This window comes from Schistocerca serialis, chromosome 2 (assembly GCF_023864345.2).
Source record: "Schistocerca serialis cubense isolate TAMUIC-IGC-003099 chromosome 2, iqSchSeri2.2, whole genome shotgun sequence".
NCBI lineage: Eukaryota > Metazoa > Arthropoda > Insecta > Orthoptera > Acrididae > Schistocerca > Schistocerca serialis.
The window spans coordinates 278,474,763-278,501,469 of record NC_064639.1 but is presented as its reverse complement, the minus strand read 5'-3'; the positions used below and the strand labels follow the sequence as shown (position 1 = coordinate 278,501,469).

At 41.3% G+C, this 26,707-nt stretch overlaps 1 protein-coding gene across 1 annotated transcript in view; it reads right to left on the bottom strand.

The window, feature by feature from the left end:
• Window positions 1-234: 234 nt before the first annotated feature.
• The window catches only part of LOC126455523 (farnesol dehydrogenase-like), a 62,468-nt gene continuing 35,995 nt past the window's right edge, over window positions 235-26,707 (bottom strand). Inside the window, exons 3-6 of the mRNA XM_050091273.1 lie at window positions 21,524-21,653; window positions 9,434-9,563; window positions 680-829; window positions 235-555 (exon numbers count right to left, since the gene is read on the bottom strand). Coding sequence (XP_049947230.1) covers window positions 499-555; window positions 680-829; window positions 9,434-9,563; window positions 21,524-21,653 — 467 coding nt within the window. The 3' untranslated portion in view covers window positions 235-498. The remainder of the gene's footprint in view (window positions 556-679; window positions 830-9,433; window positions 9,564-21,523; window positions 21,654-26,707) is intronic.

The following is a 26,707-nucleotide window of genomic DNA, read 5'->3' as shown; positions in this document are numbered from 1 at the left end:
CCTTGAAGATTGATTGTTATTTTAAGTCTCCTATAAATTAGTGCCATGGTGAAACTTCTGCAAGGACAATTGCATTCATTTCATGCAGCACTTAGGTTCAGCAATGTCATCTTTTAGTGTGTATTACCAGCCTTCCAATAGTCCAAAGTAATATCCTTTCATTACTTTCTACATGCTGTAGCGTATATTACCCCTGAAAACACGTCACTGGTTTACACACGCAAAAATATGTAATTCAATGTGTAATATTTATCATTTTTGTTTTTATTTTTAGAGCAAATTTGTAAACAGCATCTAGTAGACAACCACTGCCTTTCAGTATCAAATCTGATGACCGTAGAGTTCAGTTTTTTCATGTGAATGGAGTGTAATGATAATATTCCAGAACTTCAACAAAATTAAGCATTGTATTAGCACAGGTGATTAGTATAGAAATAAAACATCAAATAAGATGATATTTGTCATTTCACTGTCTCTGAAGAGGCTTTGATCAACTGTTTACTTCACTTCAGTAATACTCCTCTGTCCAACAGGCTTTATTACAAGTAGAGGAACCTGGGAAGTAAGGAATTTTAGTAAGATTACTGTGAACTATGCATTTCTCTATAGATTTTTAAATTAAAAAAAAAGAAAAGGTGAGAAATAATAAATAAATATGTATGTACATGAGAGAACCCACCTCGACAATTGGCGGCTGTGATAAAACAAACACAACAGCATTAGCAACATGTTCTGGTTGCAGATGTGGTAGCTGTGAGTAGACCTTTTCTTTATCTACATGCTTCATGTTATCCATGATCTCAGTTTTTACTAACCCAGGGCATATTGACTGCAACGAATGAGAAGTATTCAGTAAAACTGTTATTGAAAATTGCTTAACAGATGACAGGAAAACTAGCATCCACATCACCCATTCAGTCACACTCATGGACTGACTTTGAAACACTGAGCAGATAAACATTACTCTACAAGCATTACATTTTAATAAAGATCTTTAATATCACTGAAATAAATATAATCCCAGCTAATCTCTGACAAGTTATTTGAGGATTATGTGAGGATGAGGGGTAAGAAAATGTGGGGGGTGTGATTGGGTGGGGGTCAGACACACACACACATACACACACATTCACACACACACACACACACACACACACACACACACACACACACACACACACACACTGTTTGCTAAATTTGCCTCTGATAGAAGGTTAGGTCATCAAATGAACACTTAATGTTCATTTGATTACCCAGACTAATCTACGGGATTGCAATACATTAGAGTTGCTTTTCACTAATGAATAGGATAGACCCTGTTGAAAACCATGGCCTGCCTATGATGGGGCCTCTGAAAGCAAAAGGTTGACAACTATGTACAGATTGTTTTATGAAGCTGTCTTATGGGCCCAGCTCACCACTCAGACCAATAGAGGCCTGACTTCATTCCATAATTCCACTTTGCCGTGCCAAGTGACAACATCACTATGTGCCACATACAGTCATTGTGATTACCAGACTGATATGTAGATCTTTTGTTCCAAGTCCACTTACATTTCTACACTCTACTAAAACAGCAGGAAAAGCCATTCTGAAAACCAACCAGCATTTTGTTAGTACTTTCTTTTAGCAAATATGTGAAGCTACTTTTGAATACATTACATTTTCAAGAATTTTGGATGATGATGATGATGATTAGAGTTTTAGGGCGCACAACAATAAGGTTATCAGCGCCCAAGAATTTTGGAGAAAGCTGTCAGAAGTGAGACTGGGCAGCAGTTGTTGGCATCAGACCTATACTCCTTTTTATGCAATGGTTTATCAATGGCACACTTCATTCTATTGGGAAAAATGCCCTGTTCCAGTGAGGTGTTACATATGTGTCTGAGAATCCTACTTATCTCTTGGAAACAAGCTTTTAGTACTTAGTTGGAGATTCCATCAGTTCCACATGAGCCTTTACATTTGAGTGAGTTTATTATTTTCTCAACTTCAGAAGGAGATGAAGAACTTCAATTTTATCAAATTGCATAGATATTCCCTCTTCAATACATAGCTTTGCCTTTTACATCTTGATCCTATTTTCTCCACAACATTTAAAAAATGATTATTTAAAATATTTTCAAGCTCTGACTTTTTGTTAATAAACTTTTCATTCAGCTGATTGTCATAAAATCTTCGTGTGTTCTTGGTTGCCCTGTTTAAAAAATATTTCAAGTTGGTTTAATTTTATAATCAGAGCTTCTAATCTCAGACATAATATTCGTGCTTCTAAATTTTTAGTAACATTCTTTAATACAGTACAGTAGTTTTCATAATATTTGACTATTTCTGGGTCATTACTCTTTCTTGCTGTTATGCCCTTTTCCCTTTACCAGTTACTGGAATACTCACAAACGTATGATGAAATAAGTCATATTTTAAATTAGCATCAGGTTCCTGGTACACATCTCATCTCATCTCTCCTTAATCTACATACTACAACAGTAAATTGTTTTTATGCATAGTCCCTATATAGAACATTGTTCTCCAAACTAAATTTAGAAAAAGTTGTGTAGATAATAAAGCCAGACAATAATATGTAACTCTAGTTAGTAAGGCTCTGACTTATCCACAGGACTGGAACAAAAATAACTTTTTTTGTGATAAGTTAATGTTTGATCAAAATAAATAAATAAATAACTGCTGCAAGCTTTTCCTAAAATATGCAATCATTAAATCGTTAACTGAACATACCATTCGGTAGAACTGTTTTGCATTACTGTATGGAGCTATGTCATGTACTGTAACTTGCTGTGCATCATGATCAGAATGACCTTTCATAAGTGGATGAATGTTTATTTGACTAAATATTTTCTCAGACCAAGGTCAATTATCTATCAGTATGCTGCTCTCCTGTACTGTCTGAGTAGGAAAATCATTAACAAATATCAATTTTTGTTTGTTATGGTTTTAGGGCACAAAACTGCTATGGTCATTAGCGCCCAGTCTGTGACTTAGGAAAAGCTAAAAAAACGAAACTGGAAACCAGCAGCAATGGGAGCACAACTCAAAAAGTGGGGAAACCAAAAACAGAAAGAAAACCCAAAAAAACACTATAGAAGGACGGTTGTTTGCCCCCAAAAAGAGCTTCAGATTACTGAAATCATCTCACTGGCACTAATGAACTCAAGAACGTGATCAGCTGATCGTGTGTCATCTGCTAAAATGGAAGATATATCAGGTGACAGCTGTAGACGGGCGCGTAATATAGTAAAATAGGGGCACTCAAGCAAAAGGTGTCTCACCGTCCACAGTTGAGAACAGTGGGAACAGAGTGGGGGAGGATCGCTGCTTAAAAGATGTCCATGGCTAAAAAGACAGTGCCCTATCCGGAGTCTAGTTAAAATTACCTCCTCCCGACGACGAGTTCGGGAGGAAGAGGTCCAAGCAGGGAAGAGCTTTCACGTCCCGCAATTTATTATTGGGAAGTGTCGACCAATGTGCATGCCATAGAAGAGCAACATGATGACATAAAACGCTCTGTAGATCGGTGATGGGAATCATGCGAATAGCTGGCCGAAGAAGGGAGACTGCAGCCTTGGCTGCTATATCGGCCACCTCATTTCCACAGATACCAACATTCCTGGGATCCAGAGGAACACCACAGAGACACCCCCCAAGTGGAGCAAGTGGAGGCAGTCCTGAATCCGGTGGACCAGAGGGTGGACAGGGTAGAGAGCTTGAAGACTGAGGAGAGAGCTGAGAGAGTCTGAGCAGATAACATACTGTATCCACTGATGGCGACGGATGTATTGGACAGCCTGGAGAACAGCGTAAAGCTCCGCAGTATAAACGGAACACTGGTCAGGAAGCCGAAATCGATTTGGGGTGTCGCCAACAATATAGGCACTCCCAACACCAAATGATGTTGTTGAGCCATCAGTGTAAATAAATGTGGTGGCCTTCATTTGTGCGCAGAGAGCAGCAAATGCCCAACGATAAACAAGAGAAGGGGTACCATCCTTGGGAAACTGAGAAAGGTTATGGAGCAGGCAGGTCCAGGGCTGGAGCCAAGGTGGTGCTGTACCCCAAGTTGTCAAGAAAGTTTTAGGAAAGTGGAAGGAAAGAGAATAGAGCAGTTGACAGAAGTGGACTCCTGGTGGTAGTAGGGAGGAAGGGCGACCATCATACCCTAAATCCAAGGAGGCGTCGAAAAAAATGTCATGGGCCGGATTTGCAGGCATGGAAGACAGATGGCTAGCATAATGACTCAGGACAGATCACCAATTGGACAGCGGAGGTTCAGCAGTCTCAGCATAAAGGCTTTCCAGAGGGCTGGTGTAAAAAGCTCCAGACACTAAACATAATCCACAGTGGTGGATAGAGTCGAGACGCCAAAGAATAGACGGCCGAACAGAGGAGTAAACTATGCTTCCATAGTCCAATTTCGAGTGCACTAAGGCATGATAGAGATGGAGAAGGACTACTCAGTCCACATCTCAGGAGGTGCCATTCAGGACATGGAGGATGTTGAGGGATCGCAGACAGCGAGCCAGAAGATAAGAAATGTGGTAGGACCAGCACAGCTTTCTGTCAAACATAAGACCCAAGAATTTAGCAACGTCTGTGAACAGAAGGTTGACAGGGCTTAGATGTACGGAAGGTGGAAAAAACTCCGTACGACGCCAAAAATTAACACAAATGGTCTTACCGGGAGAAAAGCGGAAGCCGGTTTCGATGCTCCAAGAGTGGAGGCGATAGAGACATCCTTGAAGACATCGTTCAAGAAGGCTGGTCCATTGAGAGCTGTAGTAGATCGCAAAATCGTCCACAAAGAGGGAGCCCAAGACATCAGGAAGGAGACAATCCATAATGGGATTTATGGCAATGGTAAACAGTACAACACTTAGCATGGAGCCCTGGGGTACCCCGTTTTCTTGGGAGAAGGTACGGGAGAGAGTAGTGTTGTTCACCCACACTTTAAATGTGCACTCCTCCATAAATTCACGAAAAAAAAGGGGCAGCCGACCTCGAAACCCCCAAAAGAACAGTGTGCAGAAGATGACTGTCCTCCAACAGGTACCGTATGCTCTCTCCAGATCGAAAAATATCGCTACTGTTTAGCGTTTAGGGAGAAAATTGTTCATGACATAAGTGGAGAGAGTAACAAGATGGTCAACTGCAGAAAGATGCTTTCGGAAACCGCACTGGGCAGGTGTTAAAAGACTGCGGGACTCCAGCCACCAGGCTAAACGGCAGTTCACCATATGCTCCAAAACCTTACATACACTACTGGTGAGAGAAACGGGGTAATAGCTAGAGGGGAGATGTTTGTCCTTTCCAGGTTTTGGAACAGGAACAATGACAGCTTCCCACCATCGAGTGGGAAAAGTACTGTTGGTCCAAATTCGATTATAAAGGCGAAGGAGGTAACGCAGACTATGGTATGATAAATGCAGTAACATTTGTATATGTATACCATCCGGTCCTGGGGCAGAAGAGCGAGAAGAAGAGAGTGCATGTTGGAGTTCCCACATGGAGAAAACAGTATTGTAGCTTTCGCGATTTTGAGAGGAGATGGCAAGAGGTTGCACTTCCGCTGCACGTTTCTTCGGGAGAAACGTTGGCGGGTAATTTGAGAGCTCGAAATCTCAGCAAAGTGTTGACCCAATGAGTTAGAAATCACGATGGGGTCCACTAATGTATCATGCGCGATGGTGAGCACAGAGATCGGGGAGAAACTAGGCGCTCCACATAACCGCCGAATCCAACTCCAAACTTCTGAGGAGGGAGTGAAGGTGTTAAATGAGCTAGTAAAGAAGTCCCAGCTTGCCTTCTTGCTATCGCGGATGACATGACGGCATCACGCATGGAACTGCTTATAGCGGATACAGTTGGCCAAAGTATGATGGTGTCGTAAAACGCGAAGAGCACATTGCTGCTCACGTATTGCATCGCAGCATGCCTCGTTCCACCAAGTAACTGGGGGGCACCGGGGCAATTCGGAGGTGCAAGGTATTGAACATTCTGCAGCTGTAAGAATAACTTCTGTAATATGAGTGACCTCATCGTCAACACTAGGAAAGTGACGGTCATCGAATGTCGCTAGAGACGAAAAAAGTGTCCAATCGACTTAGGCAAACTTCCAGCATCTTGGGCACATATATGGCAGTTGTGGCTCCATTCAAAGGACACTCGAGTATATATCAGCAAGAGCAAACCATTCAAAGTGCCAAGCTAGCGGAAAAGTACTGACCGAAAGGTCCAAAAGAGAGAAATTTGTTGTGGAGGCAGACAAAAACGTAGGATCCCCAGTGTTGAGGCAAACAAGATCCGCTTGGTGGAAGTCGTCTATCAATAGTGAGCTGCTCGGACAAGGATGCGCAGATCCTCAAAGTTGGTGGTGGGCATTGATGTCCCCAACCGGCAAATAGGGGGGGCCGAAGCTGACCAAGAAGATGAAGGAGATCAGCTCGTGCCATTGGTGTGGACGATGGAATGTAGACAGTGCAAAGAGAGAAGGCGTATCCAGAAAGGGAAAGACGGACAGCGACAGCTTTGAAGGAAGTGTTTAAGGGGATCGGGTGATAATGGAGAGTATCATGGAGAAGAATCACGAGTCCTCCATGTGCTGGAGTGCCTTCAACAGAGGGGAGATCAAATCGGACTGACTGAAAATGGGGGGGAAAACAAAGCGATCATGGGGATGCAGCTTTGTTTCCTGAAGACAGAAGATGACCGGCACGTAGGATCATAAGAGGATCGACAATTCATCCTGATTGGCTTGAATGCCACAGATATTCCAATGGATAATGGACATAGGGTGGACAGAAAATGAGAGGATCTCAACAAGGTTGCCCTCAACTCAATGACTACCCAGAGCTTGCGACCGACATTGTGGAATGGCATTCAGTCGAAGGCAGAAGATCCTGATCCATAGGTTGTTCGGGAGCAGCTCCTGCCACCAGCAATCAGCCAGTTGATCGGCTGCCAGCAGTGCGCCTCAGCAACACAGAAGATGGCTGAGGGCGGTTACCACCTGGCGGTGCTGTACATGAGACACGCCGTGGCAGAAAAGGAGAGGAACTGGATTTCTTATTAGCCTTTTTGGAAACAGAATGTTGAGGTGAAGGAGGAACCGATGGTTGTGAAGTTGGGGTACGTAAAAAATCTTCACGAGTAGGCTCTTTTTTGGAAGTCCGGGTGTCAGATTTTGGGGCTCAAGATTTAGCAGAACCCGATGAAGGGTGAGCCATAGAGTGAGCAGGTGAGAGTGGGTAGGTTGAACGGGCGATCTTTGCACTGGCCGATCTGATGACTGTGGCACTAAAGGTGAGATCACAAGTCTGAGTGGCTGCCTCCTTTGTTGGCCGAGGAGAGGCAAGGACAGTGCTGTATTTACCTATGTGAGGCACAGTGGGCTTTCGACTGACGTATAACTTTCGAGCAAAGGTCGAGACCTTTTCCTTCACTCTGATTTCCTGAATGAGCCGTTCATCTTTAAAAATGGGGCAATCTCTAGAGGAAGCAGCGTGGTCACCCATACAGTTAATGCAACGAGGGGATGGAGGTGGACAAGCACCCTCATGGGCATCCTTGCCACATGTAACGCATTTGGCCGGATTGGAACAGGACTGGCTGGTATGATTGAACCGCTGACACCAATAGCAACCCGTAGGATTTGCGACATAAGGGTGAACAGAAATTATCTACTAGCTGCTTTTATGTTCAATGGGAGTTGAGCTCTGTCAAATGTCAAGAAGACAGTGTGGGCTGGAACGACGTTCATGTCAACCCTTTTCATGATTCGAACAGCCGTGACACCCTGGTCAAACAAGTAGTTTTCAATTTCCTAGTCAGACAATCTGTTGAGGGAACGTGTATAAATTACCCCACGTGATGAACTTAAATTGCGGTGCGCTTCCACCCAGACAGGGAAGGTGTGTAGCAGTGAAGTACGCACGAATTTTTGTGCCTGGAAGGCACTGACTGTTTCTAACAACAAGGTGCCATTTCATATTCTGGAACAAGACTTTACAGGACCTGCAATTGTGGCGACACCTTTCTGAATAATGAAAGGGTTCACCATGGAGAAGTCGTGACCTTTGTCAGACTGAGAAACAACAAGGAACTGTGGAAACGATGGAAGAACTGTCTGTGGCTGAGACTCATTGAACTTATGCTTGTGAGCAGACATAGTAGATGATGAGGAAACCATTGCGGAAGTATCCCCCATGATTACCAGCGTCTCCGATGGTGCACTCCTTCCTTGTGGGGGCCCTCTCTGAGGGCACTCTCACCTTAGGTGATTGTTCACACCTCAGGTCACACCTCCCGAGAAACCAATCAGCACTTTTGGAAGGTATCAGCTCAGGTAATCACCCCTCCCTTGGCCTGGCCATTACCAGGGGGTACGTACGTGTCCTACCTGTCTACCCGGGGCGGGGAATTACGCGTTACCCCGTCACCGGCTATGCATGGGAGTGCATGGGTCGGCCTTCAGAGGTCTCAAACACCGCAGCGGAGAAAAGGGTAAAGAGAAGAGGAAAGGAAAAGAGAAGGACAAAGGAAGGACAAAGACTTGCCAGCAGAGAAAGCGAAGAATGTGTTACATTTTCAAGCGTCCGTCTCCGGACGTAGTCACAAAACATACTCCCAGAGGGGGAGAAAGGGAAGGAAAGAGGCGGAGGGAGGGGGGGCGAAGATGGGGGATGGGGAAGGATGTGGAAAAGGAAGCTATGCAGCACGGAAAGGAAGGAGGGCCACATTAGCTCGGCATCCTGTGCTCGCTACGCATGTATTCACAAAAGAGTTGTGGACCCCCTGGGGGGAAATATCATATTGAATGAATAGAGCAATACTTCAAGATCATTGACGCCAACAGAAGCTTTCAGGAAATCTACACTGAAAAGACCACAAATAATAATTTGCTACCCTCTGCCTGACAGAGAGCACAACAGCGAGGAATCCAAGTAATTGAGAAATAGTTGAAAATTTCACAATTGGGATCTAGACACAGTTACAATTATAAAATTATCATTATTTAGTTTAAGCTCAGAGGCACGTGCTTCTATATGTTGCTCTACACAATTTTTCAGTTTCTAAATTTTTCGCCTTATCACAACTTTTAATATACTTGGCAACTTGCACAAATAGGTTACCGGTATAAATTTAAAACAATTCACTAACATTTTTATAACTAAATGTGTAGCATGCAAATGGCATTTTTCTTTTGAACTACGGTAATTTATATACAGCTGCTGTGAAAATGATGAGCACAGAACTTTGTTGCAGTTATGTTTTGTGTACTATGCAAGGCAAAATTTTAACATTTAAATTTTATGTTTTATTCTGTGTGTGATTTTTCAGTGTCCAAAATTTAATACTCAATGTTTTTCTATAATGGTTGACCATTTAACTATAAAAGAAAGTTTGGAACTGAATACTGTACCGTAACTCTGATTCCAGAGTTTCTTTCAGCTAAATCCTTTAATAAGCCCTCTGTCAGTACCTGAACTGCATGTTTGCTTGCACCATACATGCTAAAATTTGAGGCTCTTGGGGGATAAATGCCAGAAATACTGAAAAAAAGAAACAGGAATCACAGCAACTTAAGAAACTAGTAATGTATTTAAAAATCATGGCAGTCATGTATTAATTATTTCACATTCAATTTAATCAATTTAATGAAGGGTCCAAATTTCAATAAAATTTTCACAGTCTGCGTAGACTTTACTTGGTATCAAATTGAAGCAATTTTTTAACAAAATCCAGTGAACAGCAATTTTTGCTCATTCTTGCAGACTAGGAAGTCACAGGATTGTATATTTAACCATATTCTTTCTGATAATTGTTTTTAAATAATGCTGCTACCATATGACTGCAGTAATTTTTATTTTATTGTTATACGCTCTAGATTTCAGCCTTAGGCCATTTTCTAATACAAAAGCTGGAATAAACAATAGAAGCATAAATCACTAAAGCAAGAAACAGCACAAACATGAACTTATTTACATGTCAAAAGACATCAGACTGGTATGAAATACAAGTCCTTGTAGAAAAAGCATATCTAGTCATCGAGACCAGTGAGAACATCTGTAAAGGACCTAAATATATTACAGACTTTCATTTCTAGACTGTACAGCACAGGTCTTATATGAAACTGCTAACCAATAAACAAGCAGTCGCCACACTATTGTGTCTGAATAACAGCTGACATGGAAAATCCAGGGTGAAATGTAACAATATTATGAAAAGGAAAGTTGCTGCTCTCCATATAATGGAGATTCTGAGGTGCAGATAGGCACAACAAAAAGACTGTTCCAAATAAAGCTTTCAGCCCATAAGGCCTCCATCAAAAGTAGCTGTGTGTGTGTGTGTGTGTGTGTGTGTGTGTGTGTGTGTGTGTGTGTGTGGTCGATTTTTGATGAAGGCCTTAAGGGCCGAAAGCTTTATTTAGGACTGTCTTTTGTTGTGACTCAGCAGCTCCATTATAAGGTGAGTGTCAACTTTCCTTTTCATAATATTGCAACACCTGACATGGACCCACAAAAAATTCTTCCAAAGATCACCTGGGACATATCACAGTCCGCATAATGCAATCTGTGGTGTGTTAGGGGACAAGGTAGCTGAACTGTTCATTTTGCTTACATTGGTACATAACATAATTTACATTTTGTGACACGGAGGTTATGGTGTCCCATAACATTTCCATGGGAAAGGCCATGGCACATCGTTACACTCTTAAAAGCATGAAGGACTGCTGCATGAAGGCATTATAAAAATAGTACAATGATCAGACGTGTCTTCTTGTACAGAGTCGAGATAAGGCACTACCTGGATGTGCAGCCTGAACAGTGAGCGGGCATGTACAGTTGCTTCTGGAGTGCACTATTTTATGCTACATCTAGCTGAAGTTGCTCTGGAGGGGCCACCATAAAATATACAAGCAGACCTCTTCAAGAATGTCAATAACAGTAAAAACATGAAAGATACCAGTTGATTTTGGCAGAAAGTTATTGTTACGTGATTGTGAACTGTAATCATTGAAGCACTTTGGAAAAGGAGCTATAGAACTTGACAAGAAGTCAAGCTGAATGTGATTAGCTGGCCAGCAAATCACCACCACCACCACTATTATTGGAAACCATTAATCCAGTGTTAACATATTGTACATTCAACCAGCTAAGAGTAAGCAGCATTACATCTGGTGTCAAGTACAGTGAAGCATAGCAGCACCAGGGAGCATGACAAATGCTGCATATGTCGACCGTTATAGTGAATGATAGCAGAAGAAGGGAATTTTCAAGAATTTGAACAGTTTCAAGTGGGGAGATGGTAAGAGAATGTGCCATAGTGAAGTTTAGGAGACATTGATAGTCAAAAGGAAGACACAAACAAAGTGTACAGTGAAGAGAGCTGGAATTCAAAAGGTCTGGTAGGAAGGCACCTGGAGATGTGACAAAAATGTTGAAAAGCAATACCTTAGGGTGGAAAAGAACAGATAGATGCCCAAACCATATTTTTCAGTGTGATGGGAAAAGGAGCTGAAGGGTGTATGTCCCATCAAGTTTGTATACAAGGGGGAAAGAGTAACAATCCCTGAAAGTACTGTACAGTGGAGAATGCTTAGTGGTGGGCAAATGTTTGATTTGAAATGAGTTTTCCCTCAGACTGAAGAAAGTATGATGTAACAGTAGTAAGGGAGTTATGACACCTTTTTTTGAGATTCACTGTGTCGACTGTACTGTGTTCTGAGGTTTGGTCCTAAAAAGTAAGGTTTCAGTTCTGGAACATTTCTAAATCTGCCTTATTCGAGGTACAATGCGACATTTATCGAAACATAGTATTCTTATATGAGAAGTATAAATACCATTTTGAATCTTATTGGTTTTGGAATCCAGAGTTCCCTTTGACCAACAGATTGTAATTAAAAAGAAAAAAGTGGGTATGATGAATTTTCAACTTAAATAAATTTGAGAATGTTAAGGAGATACTTAAAACAAATGCAGAGTATTATTAAGGATTAGAGAAAAGTTCAATAGTGAATTCGTAGTAGTATAGTATCTAAGACAAATGTATGATTGACTGATGTAAAGAAGTATAAGGATTGTTAATGCAATATCCTCTATTTGCAATTGGTGAGTGTGTGATGACCCATAACGTTTCCATGGGAAAGGCCACGGCACACCATTATGTTTTTCAAACTATGAAGGATAGCCACATGAACAAAACATAGAAAGAAAATACTATAATAGCTTTGATTGATGTTGGAAAAATGGTACACTGACAAGATGTGCCTCTTTGTAGAGAGTCAAGTGAGATAAGGTGAAACCTGGGCGTCCAGTCAGAGCAGTGGGCAAGCATTTGCTTTTGCTGAAGGAGTGCACTATTCCATGCTGCCATGAGCTGAAGGAGCTGTGGAAGGGCCACCACAGAATACACAAGCAGACCTTTCCAATAATGTCAATAATAGTAAAGACACGAAAGAGACTGGGTGAATTTGGGAGAAAGTCCAGACTAGAAGCTTTTGTTATATGCTTGTGAACTGCAATTGTTGTTGCACTCGCACTTCAGAAAAAAGTTACTGAGCACAGCAAGAAGTCAAGTTGGAACTGACTAGCAGGTCCAGCTCATAACTATTATTACAGGTAACCATTACTAACATACCTAACATTCAACTAGCTAAAGTGAAGGTGGCACTACACCTTGTGTCAAGTATGGTGAAACACACCAGCACTAGAGAACATAATAAATGCCACAAGATCCACTATTAAAATTCACATGTAAACATTGTGAAGTGTCTTATTATAATATACGAGGGCAGTTCAATAAGTAATGCAACACATTTTTTTTCTCGGCCAATTTTGGTTGAAAAAACCGGAAATTTCTTGTGGAATATTTTCAAACATTCCCGCTTCGTCTCGTATAGTTTCATTGACTTCCGACAGGTGGCAGCGCTGTACGGAGCTGTTAAAATGGCATCTGTAACGGATGTGCGTTGTAAACAACGGGCAGTGATCGAGTTTCTTTTGGCGGAAAACCAGGGCATCTCAGATATTCATAGGCGCTTGCAGAATGTCTACGGTGATCTGGCAGTGAACAAAAGCACGGTGAGTCATTGGGCAAAGCATGTGTCATCATCGCCGCAAGGTCAAGCAAGACTGTCTGATCTCCCGCGTGTGGGCTGGCCGTGCACAGCTGTGACTCCTGCAATGGCAGAGCGTGCGAACACACTCGTTCGAGATGATCGACGGATCACCATCAAACAACTCAGTGCTCAACTTGACATCTCTGTTGGTAGTGCTGTCACAATTATTCACCAGTTGGGATATCCAAAGGTTTGTTCCCGCTGGGTCCCTCGTTGTCTAACCGAACACCATAAAGAGCAAAGGAGAACCATCTGTGCGGAATTGCTTGCTCGTCATGTGGCTGAGGGTGACAATTTCTTGTCAAAGATTGTTACAGGCGATGAAACATGGGTTCATCACTTCGAACCTGAAACAAAACGGCAATCAATGGAGTGGCGCCACACCCACTCCCCTACCGAGAAAAAGTTTAAAGCCATACCCTCAGCCGGTAAAGTCATGGTTACAGTCTTCTGGGACACTGAAGGGGTTATTCTGTTCAATATCCTTCCCCATGGTCAAACGATCAACTCTGAAGTGTATTGTGCTACTCTTCAGAAATTGAAGAAACAACTTCAGTGGGTTCGTAGGCACAAAAATCTGAACGAACTTCTCCTTCTTCATGACAACGCAAGACCTCACACAAGTCTTCGCACCCGAGAGGAGCTCACAAAACTTCAGTGGACTGTTCTTCCTCATGCACCCTACAGCCCCGATCTCGCACCGTCGGATTTCCATATGTTTGGCCCAATGAAGGATGCAATCCGTGGGAGGCACTACGCGTATGATGAAGAAGTTATTGATGCAGTACGACATTGGCTCCGACATCGACCAGTCCAATGGTACCGTGCAGGCATACAGGCCCTCATTTCAAGGTTGCATAAGGCCGTAGCATTGAATGGAGATTACGTTGAAAAATAGTGTTGTGTAGCTAAAAGATTGGGGAATAACCTGGTGTATTTCAATGCTGAATAAAACAACCCCTGTTTCAGAAAAAAATGTGTTGCATTACTTATTGAACTGCCCTTGTATTTTTAACAACATAGAATTTTTTGAAACTTCCTGGCAGATTAAAACTGTGTGCCCGACCAAGACTCGAACTCGGGACCTTTGCCTTTCATGGGCAAGTGCTCTACCAGCTGAGCTACCGAAGCACGACTCTTTGTAATAAGTTCTTTATGTAAAATAGGGCAGGCTATGTAGGTGAGTAGTAATATGTATTGTTACAAACTGCAACAGCAGTATGCAAATGCTCCCCAAATTCCCTCACACCAGCACAATTAGCCAAGGAAACCACAATGCAAGGGTGATAAAATGGTGGGGAGTGGGAAGGAACATGGATGCAGCTGAGGAGCCAACAGAATATGAGACATTATTCAAAGTCAATAGGGGCAGTGTGGTGTGGGTGGCAAGGGGGGGAAATTGAGAGGAGGGGTAGTTTGAAGAAGTGGGTGCCCAAAAGAGGGTGGGTTGGCAAAATTCATAAGGTTACTGGACTCAGATCCATACTTTCTGACAAATACAAATAAAACTTCTGTAAAGACCATGTTATGGAACTTAATGAAGTATTAATAAAATATGTGTAACCCTTTCTATAACATGCATTTAAAACTGCTTGAGAATGTGCTTAACACATCCACCACAGTTCACATGCCCATTAAGAAAATGTTACAATTCCGGAAGAAAAATGTACAACAAAGTATTTTCTGAAGTGTAAAACAATATCTCTCCAGTTATTCCAAAAACAATACCTAGAAGTTCAGTGGTTAAATCAGTAGGTCAATTTTTTTTTAATGGTGACATATGAGACTAGCTGTAGGACAGAATAATACTAGATAATTTTTGTGGAGGTTGTATCTATAATTTCAGAGCATATATATACAGGGTGTCTCATTTAGCTTGACCACCCTAAATAACTATTTGTCCAGTTGCAAATTACAAAATGTTTCAATCAGTTCTTCTTTAGCCATCACGGGGACATCAATCAGCACGATTGCCTTCGCTGTAGCTTTGTATTTTACAAAGATATGAACAGCGGTATGACTTTTTTAAATAGCACCCTGCATTTTTTATTCGGTAATTCATTTCCTCTCCTAAAGACCTATTCAAAAATGTATCAAAGTGTACCATTCACTGAAACACAACATTATTAATTACATAACACAACATTGACTTTGAGCCCAGTATTACAAACTCTTCCACTTGCTGGAGTTGTCAGAAAACAAATGAAAACCAAGTAAAAACATTACCAAAATTGACTTTTACTCTCCTGTTCCATTGCCCAGGAGAAGAACATTCAAAGATGCTGAAAGTGGTGACCCTGGACACCAATACACTGGTGCACTTGTTGAATGAAAGAATTATTTACTGTTTCCATTGTTGCCTGCTGAAGAGAATTACAAGCAAGCACAATATGATCCTGCATGTCCTCTGGAGTTGTTGGAATATCGCAATAGACAACGTCTTTAATGCGTCCCCAAAGAAAAAAGTCCAGAGGATTTAAATCAGGAGACCTAGCAGGCCAAGTAACTGTTCCTCCTTGATCAATCCATCTGGCAGGATACCTTTAGTTCAGTACACATCATGCATGCAAGGTATTATGTGCTGGACATCCATCGTGTTGATACCATATAAGCATTCTCATTCGTGGTGGCACTTCATCCAGAAAAGGAGGAAGAATTCATCCAAGGAAGTTGGCATACACTTTGCCATATAGACTACCATTGATGAAATAAGGGCCAATAATTTTAGTACCAAGCATCCCACACCACATGTTAACTCTCCATTGATGCTGATGTTCCACCTGTCTAAGCCATTGTGGGTTGTCGCTGGAGCAATAATGCATGTTCCTTGTATTTACCTGTCCTTTTTTTGATAAGGAACATTCATCATTAAATTGAACATTGGAGAAGAAGTTTGGATTGGCGAGGATTTGCTGCTGTGCTCACTGACAGAACTGTACACGATTCTGGAAATCATTCCCTTGCAACTCTTGACGTAGGTGTACATGGTAAGGATGGAACCAATGACATGTAAGAATACGATGTGCACTGGTTTTAGAAATGCAAATCTTGTGTTTAAGCTGTCATGTGCTCACACGTGGATTCATAGCAACAGAAGAGAGAACAGTAACTTCGGCAGCTTCGTCTGTGCGAGTGCTATGACGATTACATTGTCGTGGGTTGAAATTTTCCATTTCCTGAATCATCGCAACAAGATGAGAAAACATCCATTGGGAAGGTGGGTTCTTGTCAGGATATTGCTCTCTGTACAGTTCCACTGCCTGTGTAGCATTTTGCTAACCTTCAACAACAACAACAACAATAAAAGAAACATTATGTCGATGCAGTTTGTAGGACGGACAGCCTTTACTGTATGCCTACTCTACACAACAGTATTTAAAAGGACTAAACTACTCTTCTAAATGTACCCGTACATAAGGAAACGGAATTGAAATTACTGTTCTGCTAACTTACATTCCCTATAGATGAGTAGTATTTCTACCTTCTCTTCGTTGGTGTACATTCTACTCGCACAACTATTCAATTGACGATGGTTGATGGAATGACGGGTGTGCATTCTACTTATGTTTACATTTGTCCTCTCAATGTCGGCACCTGGATGTGTTCCATTACCCCGAGTACCTGCACTAAGCGCTGTGAGTGTCAACGTCAATGTTGTGTTATGTAATTAATAATGTTGTGTTTCAATGAATGGTACACTGTGATACATTTTTGAATAGGTGTTTAGGAGAGGAAGTGAATTACTTAAAGACTTGTGATTGGTGGATGGTGGAGGGGAGGATTTGAATGAGAAAGGTGTAGGTGGGAAAGAAGTGGATAGTTTGAGTAGTTTGGTAATTGGGGAGAGGGAGGGTGCAGGGGTAATCAATTATCAAATATTTATAAATATTTGAAACACATTTACATGTATTCCAGACACTTTTACATAACTGCTATAAATACATGGGATAATCAAGAGTTTGTAAAAGGACTGGAGAACATAGTCACACTTTGAAGACATATACATTTAAGTAACCATTAGAAGTATATGCACCCATGTCTACATCTGCAACTATTTAACATATCAGGTAACAACAATATCAGAGAAGGAAAGTTGCTACTCACCATATAACAGAGATGCTGAGTTGTGATATGCACAACAAAAAGATTCACACACAGAGAATCTCTGCTCTCTTAGACCAACAACTTCAACCTATTTCCTGGAACTTACCCTCCTATATAAAAGATACCAACCATTTCCTCGACCAACTCTCCACAGTTTCTGTCCCTTTACCACATGGTGCCCTGCTCATCACTATTAATTCCACCTCCCTGTACACTAACATTCCTAATGCCCATGACCTTACTACTATCGAACACTACCTTTCCAGGCACCCTATGGATTCCAGACCAACAACCTTCTTTCTAGTCTCCATGACCAACTATATCCCCACCCACAATTACTTCTCCTTTGAAGGCATTACCTACAAACAAACCTGCGGTAAGGCTATGGGCACCTGCATGGCACCATCCTGTGCTGACCTATTCATGGGCCATCTAGAGGAAGCCTTCCTAAAAACCCAGAATCCTAAAACCCTCACCTGGTTCAGATTCATTGAGGACTTCTTTGCTATCTGAATTGAAGGTGAGGACACCTTATTCACATTCCTCCAAAAACTCAACAACTTCTCCCCCATTTGCTTCACCTCGGCCTACTCAACCCAACAAGCCACCTTCCTAGGTGTTGACCTTCACCTCAGAGATGGCTACATCAGTACCTCCATCTATATCAAACCTACTAACCACCAGCAATACCTCCATTTCGACAGCTGCCACCCAATCCATACCAAGAAGTCCCTTCCATACAGCCTAGCCACTCATGGTCGTCGCATCCACAGTGATGAGCAGTCCCTCTCAAAATATACCCGACCTAATTATCCTCCCATCCTTGTACAAAAACAAATCTCCCATGCCTTATCTTTCCAGTCTCCCACCACCTCCCAATTTCCCACATTCCAGCCACAGAGGAGCATTCCCCTATAATTCAGTACCATCCAGGACTGGAGCAACTGAATTACATTCTCCACCAGGGTTTCAAATACCCCTCGCCATGCCCTGAAATGAGAAATGCCCTGCCCACTATCCTTCCCACCCCTCCTACCGTGGTATTCTGCTGTCAACCAAACCTACACAATATACTCATCCATCCTTACACAACCCCTGCTCCCAATCCCTTACCTCATGGCTCATACTACTGTAATAAACCTAGATGCAAGACCTGTCCCATACATCCTCCTACCACCCCCTACTCCAGTCCGGTCACTAACATCATCTATCCCATCAAAGGCAGGGCTACCTGTCAAACCGTTCATGTGATTTACAAGCTAAGCTGCAACCACTGTGCTGCATTCTATGTAGGCATGACAACCAACAAGCTGTCTGTCCACATGAATGGCCACTGACAAACTGTGGCCAAAAAACAAGTGGGCCACCCTGTTGCTGAACACACTGCCAAACATGATATCCCTCATCTCAATGACTGCTTCACAGCCTGTACCATATGGATCATTCCCACCAACACCAGCTTTTCTGAATTGTGCAGATGGGAATTTTCCCTCCAATACATCCTACGTTCCCATAATCATCCTGGTCTCAACCTTCGTTAGTCACTGTCCTCACCCATCCAACCCCCTCCCTGTTCCCATTCCAGCACTACACAGCTGTCATTTCACCGCCACACCCAGTCTTAATTTCTTTCTTTTTATTTCTCTCTTTTCCATTACCCCCTCCCCCTCCACACTTTCTCTACTGCCCTCTGTCTAAGCTGCAACACTTCACTATCGGCCACTCCCACCATACTATCCTTCCCCTTCCCGGCCCCAGCCTCCTCCTTACCTCCACCCTGTTGCCACTCCCATCATGCACTGGTGCTGCTGTTTGCAGTGTGGTTTCAGTGCTCTGAGACTGCATATGTGTGTGCAAGTTGTGTTTATGTTAGTGTGTGTCAGCAGAAGACACACAAACACATGCACACACTAAGGCCTTAATGGCCAAACGCTTTAATTGTGTGAATCTTTTTGTTGTGCCTATCATGACTCAGCATCTCCACTATAAGGTGAGTAGCAACTTTCCTTCTCTGGTATTGTTACATTCTATCCTGGATTTTCCATTGTTTGATATCAGGCAATAAAACACATAAGATGTAAAAGATATTAGGTAAAAGCCACTGATGCAAGCTTCAGACATAAAAGAATATTTTGGGGTGGGGGCGGGCACAAAGATAACCAATGCTATTAAGAATAACAGAAAGTAATTTAACATTTTGTATAAAACTACTACATCTGCATTTGTGATGCTTATATTTATTCACATATAAAAACAAAAATAAAGAAAGATTAGTGTAAAACAGTAGTTGCTATTCTAAAAACAATATATAAACAGTTCATTGGCTGAAACAAAAGGATATACTTTAAACTGGTAACATATGAAATATGCTGTGTAATGGAACAATTACGGATTAATTCCGATGGCTGTTACATGATGTCTACAAAAACAGAGCTTAATTGTGTACAATAATTTTAAATTTTTTTAAAGTTTAAAGAATATTTTTAAAAAGTGTGAATTTGCAGGGGTGGGGAGGATGAGGATTAATAGAAATTTACAGAAACAAAACGAAGCAGTAAAAAACGGAAGGGGATGGCAGAAGCTGTATAGTGAGAAAAGGAGGTGGTTAGTTTCAGGAAGCAGATGATGTGGGGAGGGGTGGGAGGGGGACTGGAGGGGGTAATGAAACATTCACCAAATATTTGGAAACACATTTACATTTTCCAAGCAGCTTTGAGTAACCACTAGAAATATATGGGGTCATCTGATGTCTGTACAACTACTGGTGAGTGTAATTATATTTTTGATAACACATTTAAGTAATCATGAGAATTACGTTCACCACATCTACATCTGCAACTCTTGAACATGTTGGGAAATAAGCCACTGTGAAGTGGTTGAGGAAAATAATAAGTGTAATTGAATGACACGAAAGAGGAAGGGGGGGGGGGGGGGGGGGAGAAGGGGAAGGGCCAATATGACCAATGCTAATACAAATACTGGAAGGCAGTTATTCTTAGTAGCACTGATTATATTGCTTCCCTCCCCCCTCCCTCCTCCCCCCCCCCCCCCCCCCCCCAATTCCTACACAACACTTCATGATGTTTACACGTGAACTGTGACAGCGGAATTCCATGTCATGTACTGCAAACATGTATTTATCAATGTATGCAAAAATAATGGAATTATCACGCAAAAGAAGTAGTTCATCTACCTTGTTTCCTAACACACCACACATTGCTTGTGCAGAGTGCGATGTGCCTCAGATGATATTTGGAAGATCATATCAATTGTGTCCATGTCACTTGTTGTTCAGATACAATATTGCAGCACATACCTGTTTATTGGTCATCAGTTCACATAATAGCTGTGCTACAGGGTCCAGAAACAAAAGACTGTCACATATTTAGGGATTTTAGACATGTTCTCACTTTTACTAATGGCAGGCTTGGCCTATATGTCCAGATATACTTTCTTGACAAGGGCTTTTATCTCATACCCATCTGAAGTCTTTTGACATATAAATAAGGCAAAGAATCATGGTATTTGTACACTATTTTTCATGTTTGCCTATTTCTTGCTTTTGTGATTTATGCTTCTATTGTTTATTCCAGATTTTGTACTTGAAAATGGCCTAAGGCTAAAATCTGGATTGTATAAAAATAAAATAAAAATTATTACAGTCAAATGGTGGCAGCATTATTCAATAAACTTACCAGGACTGTGGCTCCAGCCAAAATAAAAATTGTCAATGTATGTACTTTGCTTCAACTGAAGTTTTACAAACATAGGGGACATGAATTTCTGGTGCAAGATCAAATTTATTGCTTGCTCTCCTACTGTATCCTGCATACATCACTATGTCTAACTGAATGACATAACAGTGGCTTCATTATTACATTTTGTTTACAGTTCTGAAGCAAGAACAATGATTACAGTAACTTAAGCCACTATAATCCCACACGCCCAATTAAAAAAAAAAATCCTCATCCTGTCACAAGTGATACAGCTTCTTTATCACCCTCTGCCATTAATATGTCATTGTATACCAGCCATTTGTCCTGCAATTTTTGTAAGTTCTCATCACACCATTGTTTTTAAGGCCAAATTTACTCAGGAACTAAGCTTATGGAGTACAATAAACACAAATATAATAGTAAGGAATCATGTAGATCTGACATTAATGACTAAAGTTTTTACAGGGTAGATTTATGGCCATAATATATTATCTTGTGCGCATGTATTGCTATTGCATCATGAAATTTCATTTATAAATATGTTTGGGGCCATAAAAGGACACCTATTTACCTGCTAATATGGATAATAAAACCATCATTAACTCCTCTCTGTAACATGCCTTGTACAGCCTCTCTTGTGCAGATGCTAAGTCCAAGAACATTAATTTCTAGAATTTTCCTCCATTCCTCTGTTGGTGCCTCTGAAAATAAACAGTATTGTAAAAGATGACTTACCTTACTTTAGAGATAACTTTAAATTTTTGTTTCACTAAAATATAAACTTATCTTTTAGTATTTATGTGCTCTTGTAATGAAACAAGGTCCTGACTCATGAATTTTTTGCAGGTTATTAAAGAGTGTCACAGGTTACTAAGAGATTATGGGCTGAGGAACAAACATTCCACTGTGGTAGTAATTTTTTGTGTTTCTGAAGCCTGTAATATGTATATATTCCGCTGGTGAGGTTATATAAGTGGGAGAAGAGATTTTATTAAGAGCTTCAGTATTCAGAAATTTGGAAATTCATTTTTAATCATGTCAACATGAAATTCAAATTACCTTTCACAATGAAAGACCAAATTTATAATGCAGACAAAGTATCAAGAGACCAATACAATTCAGGGTTAATAGAGATTAAAGATAGAGGGATGTCTTCAGCTATTCTTTTGTTCATTCAGAAGGTAGCCATGTGAAGAGACGACACACACATTGTCAGATAGTGAGTCATGAGATGTTCACCAAAAGTCAATGCATCTGTAGAAAAATCACTGCAAAAGAGATTTTCCCAGTAGACTGCAGGGCTTGGCCCACACCTGGGCAAAAGAGGCACATGTTCCCAAGGAGAGAATGTAGACTCATAGCACCCTCTCTTCTGTGTTTTATGTTTTATTAAGTAACGAGCCTTTGCACAGAGCAGCTTCAAAGTGTTGAGTGCAGTCTTTGAAGGATTTCACTTGGGATGTTGTAACACCCTTCAACAGATCTGAATAGCTGTTGAATGTCTTTGGTCCTCCATGGTGCACCCAACAGTGTAGAAGCCCCACAGGGAGAACAATAGCAGTTCAAGCACTGCAGATGATTGTGTCATAGAGACATCTCCAGCGATTTCACAGATGCAATTTAACAACAGAGATGACAGCAGAGGTATACCAGTGCTAGTTGGCACTTTGGAGAGCCTAATATGGCAACTGGATTGTTATGAGGTGATGAAGTGACACCACCACAGGAAAGTGAGACAGACCGAGATAGTAAGCAGTACTTTAATCAGTATGCCCCCTTCCTGGTGATGTACTGTCCCCCTCCCCCCCCCCCCATCCCCAATAGGTCGGTGGTGTGCATTGATATCCCTACACAGGACACATTGGAGGGGGGGGGGGGGGGGGGGGGAGAGGACTCAGACTAAGGTGGCTGGGGGACATTTGCACTCACACTGCTATTGTTTCTCAAATGGTAGTGAGGGAAATCCACTCACTGATGAAACCTGTGTGACCCAATATACAGAGCCATCCAACATACAGAGCCCCACTGATACTCTCTCAGGGCCAGTAGAATTCCAACAGTATGCATAATAACCACACATGCTTGGAGAGTAATTATCAGTAAAATATATTTCTTGGAAAGGTACAAAGATCACATAACATGATGACATCAGTTATTGCAGTCCTGGTAGGAGATAGTAATATCCACTGTAGTTCCAGTGAATTATCACATTAAGAGCGTACTGGTTAGGCATGAAAGGACCAAGAGGATAGGTCACAAATGTGGATTACTGTGTATCGGTGGGTTTGGAACCTCTAATACAATGGGTTGAAACCCAAATGATTGAGTTAAATAATGTTAAGAGAGAAGCAAAAAGAAAAAGATTCTTCCTGGAATAACTGATTGTAAAGAGGAAGGGTTATCACGAGAAATGGAGGAGTATGTTTGGGTATACACAATACCATAAAGGAACACGAAGGACAGTTCCAAACATTCAAGCAGATGACAGTAATATCAAGGGATGCAAAGAAAGCAAACATACAGTACAGTAGAATAATGGTTACGGTTGGGGTGGAGGGCAGGGGGCAGGGATGTGAAGGTCACAAAAGAGGGAAGTTGTCAAAAGGTTCATCTTTAACATCAGAGACATTTATATTGCTGTGAAAACAATATGAGTGATGAAATTTGAAAGGGTAGACAGAATAAGTAAAAATTCTAAAAATCATGGTGGGAGCCTTGAGATTTAATAAGGATTCCTTTTAAACTTCTGTATAAGTAATTGTATGCCCCCACATGAATGGACAGCAGCAGCAGTAATATCTGTGCGCAAGGGAGAAGGATTAAGAGGCAATAGCAAAAACTGCTGACCATTTAGTTTTACATGTATTTTAAGTAAAATATCTGAAGGGATCATTCATACATATATGAAAAACATATAAAAAAACAAAATGCTGTGACTTACCAACCGAGAAAGCGCTGGAAGACAGACAATAAAAAACACACAAACACACACATAGATTTCAAGCTTTCACCACCCAAGGTTGCTTCATCAGGAAAGAGTGAAGGAGAGGGAAAGACGAAAGGATGTGGGTTTTAAGGGAGAGTCCTGGAAGCAGAAAGACTTACCTTAGGGGGAAAAGGGACAGGTATACACGAGAGTGAGCACCCCCCCCCCCCCCCCACACACACACACAGACAGACATGTGTAAATTCAAAGAGGTTGGGCAGAGATGTCAGTTGAGGCAGAAGTACAGAGGCAAAGATGTTGTTATGTTGTTGAATGACTGGTGATGTACAAGGGGCGGCAACTTGAAATTAGCGGAGGTTGAGGCTTGGTGGGTAATGGGAAGAGAGGATATATTGAAGGGCAAGTTCCCATCTCTGGAGTTCTGATAGGTCGGTGTCAGTGGGAAGTATCCAGATAACCCGGACAGTGTAACACTGTGCCAAGATGTGCTGGCCGTGCACCAAGGCATGTTTAGCCACAGGGTGATCCTCATTACCAACAAACACTGTCTTCCTGTGTCTGTTCATGCGAATAGACAGTTTGTTGCTGGTCATTCCCACATAGAAGGCTTCACAGTGTAGTCATGTCAGTTGGTAAATCACGTGAGTGCTTTCACATGTGGCTCTGCCTTTGATCGTGTACAACTTCCGGGTTACAGGACTGGAGTAGGTGGTGGTGGGAGGGTTCATGGGACAGGTTTTACACCGGGGGTGGTTACAAGGGTAGGAGTGTAGGGCAGGTGGTTTTCCCCCTAAGGTAAGTCTTTCCAGTCCCGGAATTGGAATGACTCCTTACCCTCTCCCTTAAAACCCATATCCTTTTGTCTTTCCCTCTCCTTCCCTCTTTCCTGATGAAGCAACCTTGGGTTGCGAAAGCTTGAAATCTGTGTGTGTGTGTGTGTTTTTATTGTGTGTATCTACCAACGCTTTCTCGGTTGGTAAGTCACAGCATCTTTGTTTTTTATATATTTTCCCCAAATGGAATGTTTCCCTCTATTATATATATGAAAGACATTTTTACATGAAGTAGGATGGTAGTGTAGGGGCCAGCTTGGGTTCAGAGCAGGGTTTCCTTGCAAGTCACATCTAAATGGTTTTTCAACTGGATACATCTGAAGCGATTGACAGAAGATGAGAACTTGACTGCACAGCAACACATTTCTCTTGAGCTTTTGATAGGGTGAATTGTGAGGAAACAAGTGTACTTTCAATGTGCCAGCAATATGATGATTTATTGTGTATGCTGAAAAAGAACAGATACATCTTCCTTCTCCCAGTTGCTGAAGTCTGCATGTGAATGTAGCAGGAGTGGCAGTTAGATACTGCACAATGCCTTGTCATTAAAATTACCATTTCTCAACATATATCAAAAAGTAGTGTAAATGATCAGATATATAGAAAAGTAAAGGATCTTGAGTTTGAAACCTATAAGATTTTTAGTTTGCCTACAACGAAATAGTTTTTCCAGAATTCTGATGTCCACCAAAATACAAGAACTACAAACCTAAAATTTTAATACATGAGTATTTAACAAGGAAACAGCATGCTGACAAATTTATTTAATGATATTCAATATTTTCCCTGTCATTAAAGTGATACAAAACCAGTAAAACAGTGCAGATTATTAGCTCTTTTGGATTATCTAATAGGTTGGAAATAATAGCATTGTATTTATTACATCATACAGTGCTTTGTCAATTTTCATGTTCATAATTATAATCATTTATGGTAGCTAGAATTTTGAATTGGCACTTTCAGAGGTCTACAACAGTTCCTTTTGAAAATCTTTACCTTTTATGTCTACGAAGGTATAGAATTCAAATCAACTTCATAGTACTCAAAATAAATTTCTTCTACTAAAGAAAAATTTTAGAATAAAGATTCCCCACCGTGAGGGTTACTTAAAGTTTTGTATGACACAAAAGGCTTTTCTTTGTCTCAAGCAAAAGAACTGCTGCAAAAAAGTTGAGCACTTTCTTGGGTGTCTTCACATATGAACAATATTCAAATCATTTGTGAAGCACAATCAGCTGATGCCAGCAGTTGGTTCAGTCAGTCAATGTCAAGGTGACTACATGTTTAGCCCAAGCTAGTATGCACAAAGCTATCATCACAAAAGTTATGAACACATGCCTCAGATGGCAGCTTTTGTTAAATACCATTGTTGAGAGGGCAACACTTATGTTTTGTAGCTGTTTACGGAAGTGACTTACGAGTGAACTTTTATAACTGGATGCAGTGATGTATGAATTAATACCTCTCAGATTTGTCTAAGTCTCTGTGTGCTGCTTGCATAAAATTCCATGTGGCATGCAGAGTATTTGAAATTTCCACTTTTCTGCTGAGCAGATTTACTACCCAACACCACGAAGAGGGAAACAGAAAATGTGTTTCACATGAAAGAAGATGAAACACCTACAACATGAGACATGACAATACTAAGAAATGGGAACAAATGTAAATGAAGAACACTGGACTGAAGTTAGCCATAGAAGAAAGAGATGACCAACTGAGCAACATGAGACACTGAATAGTGCTGGATCAAGAGATGCAAATCTACAAGCTGCAGATAAGACAGCCTGGCTCTATGTAGGACAGCTCAAACATGAGACAACACCAGACTCAATAAAGCAATTCCTTAATAAGAAAGGGATCAAAGAGAATGTGAAATGTGAAGAACTGGCAAACAACAATAACACAGTCCTTTACAGTAAGCATCCCCTTTCACAACTTAGGGTTGGCGAATATAGCTGAAGTATGACCAGCAGGA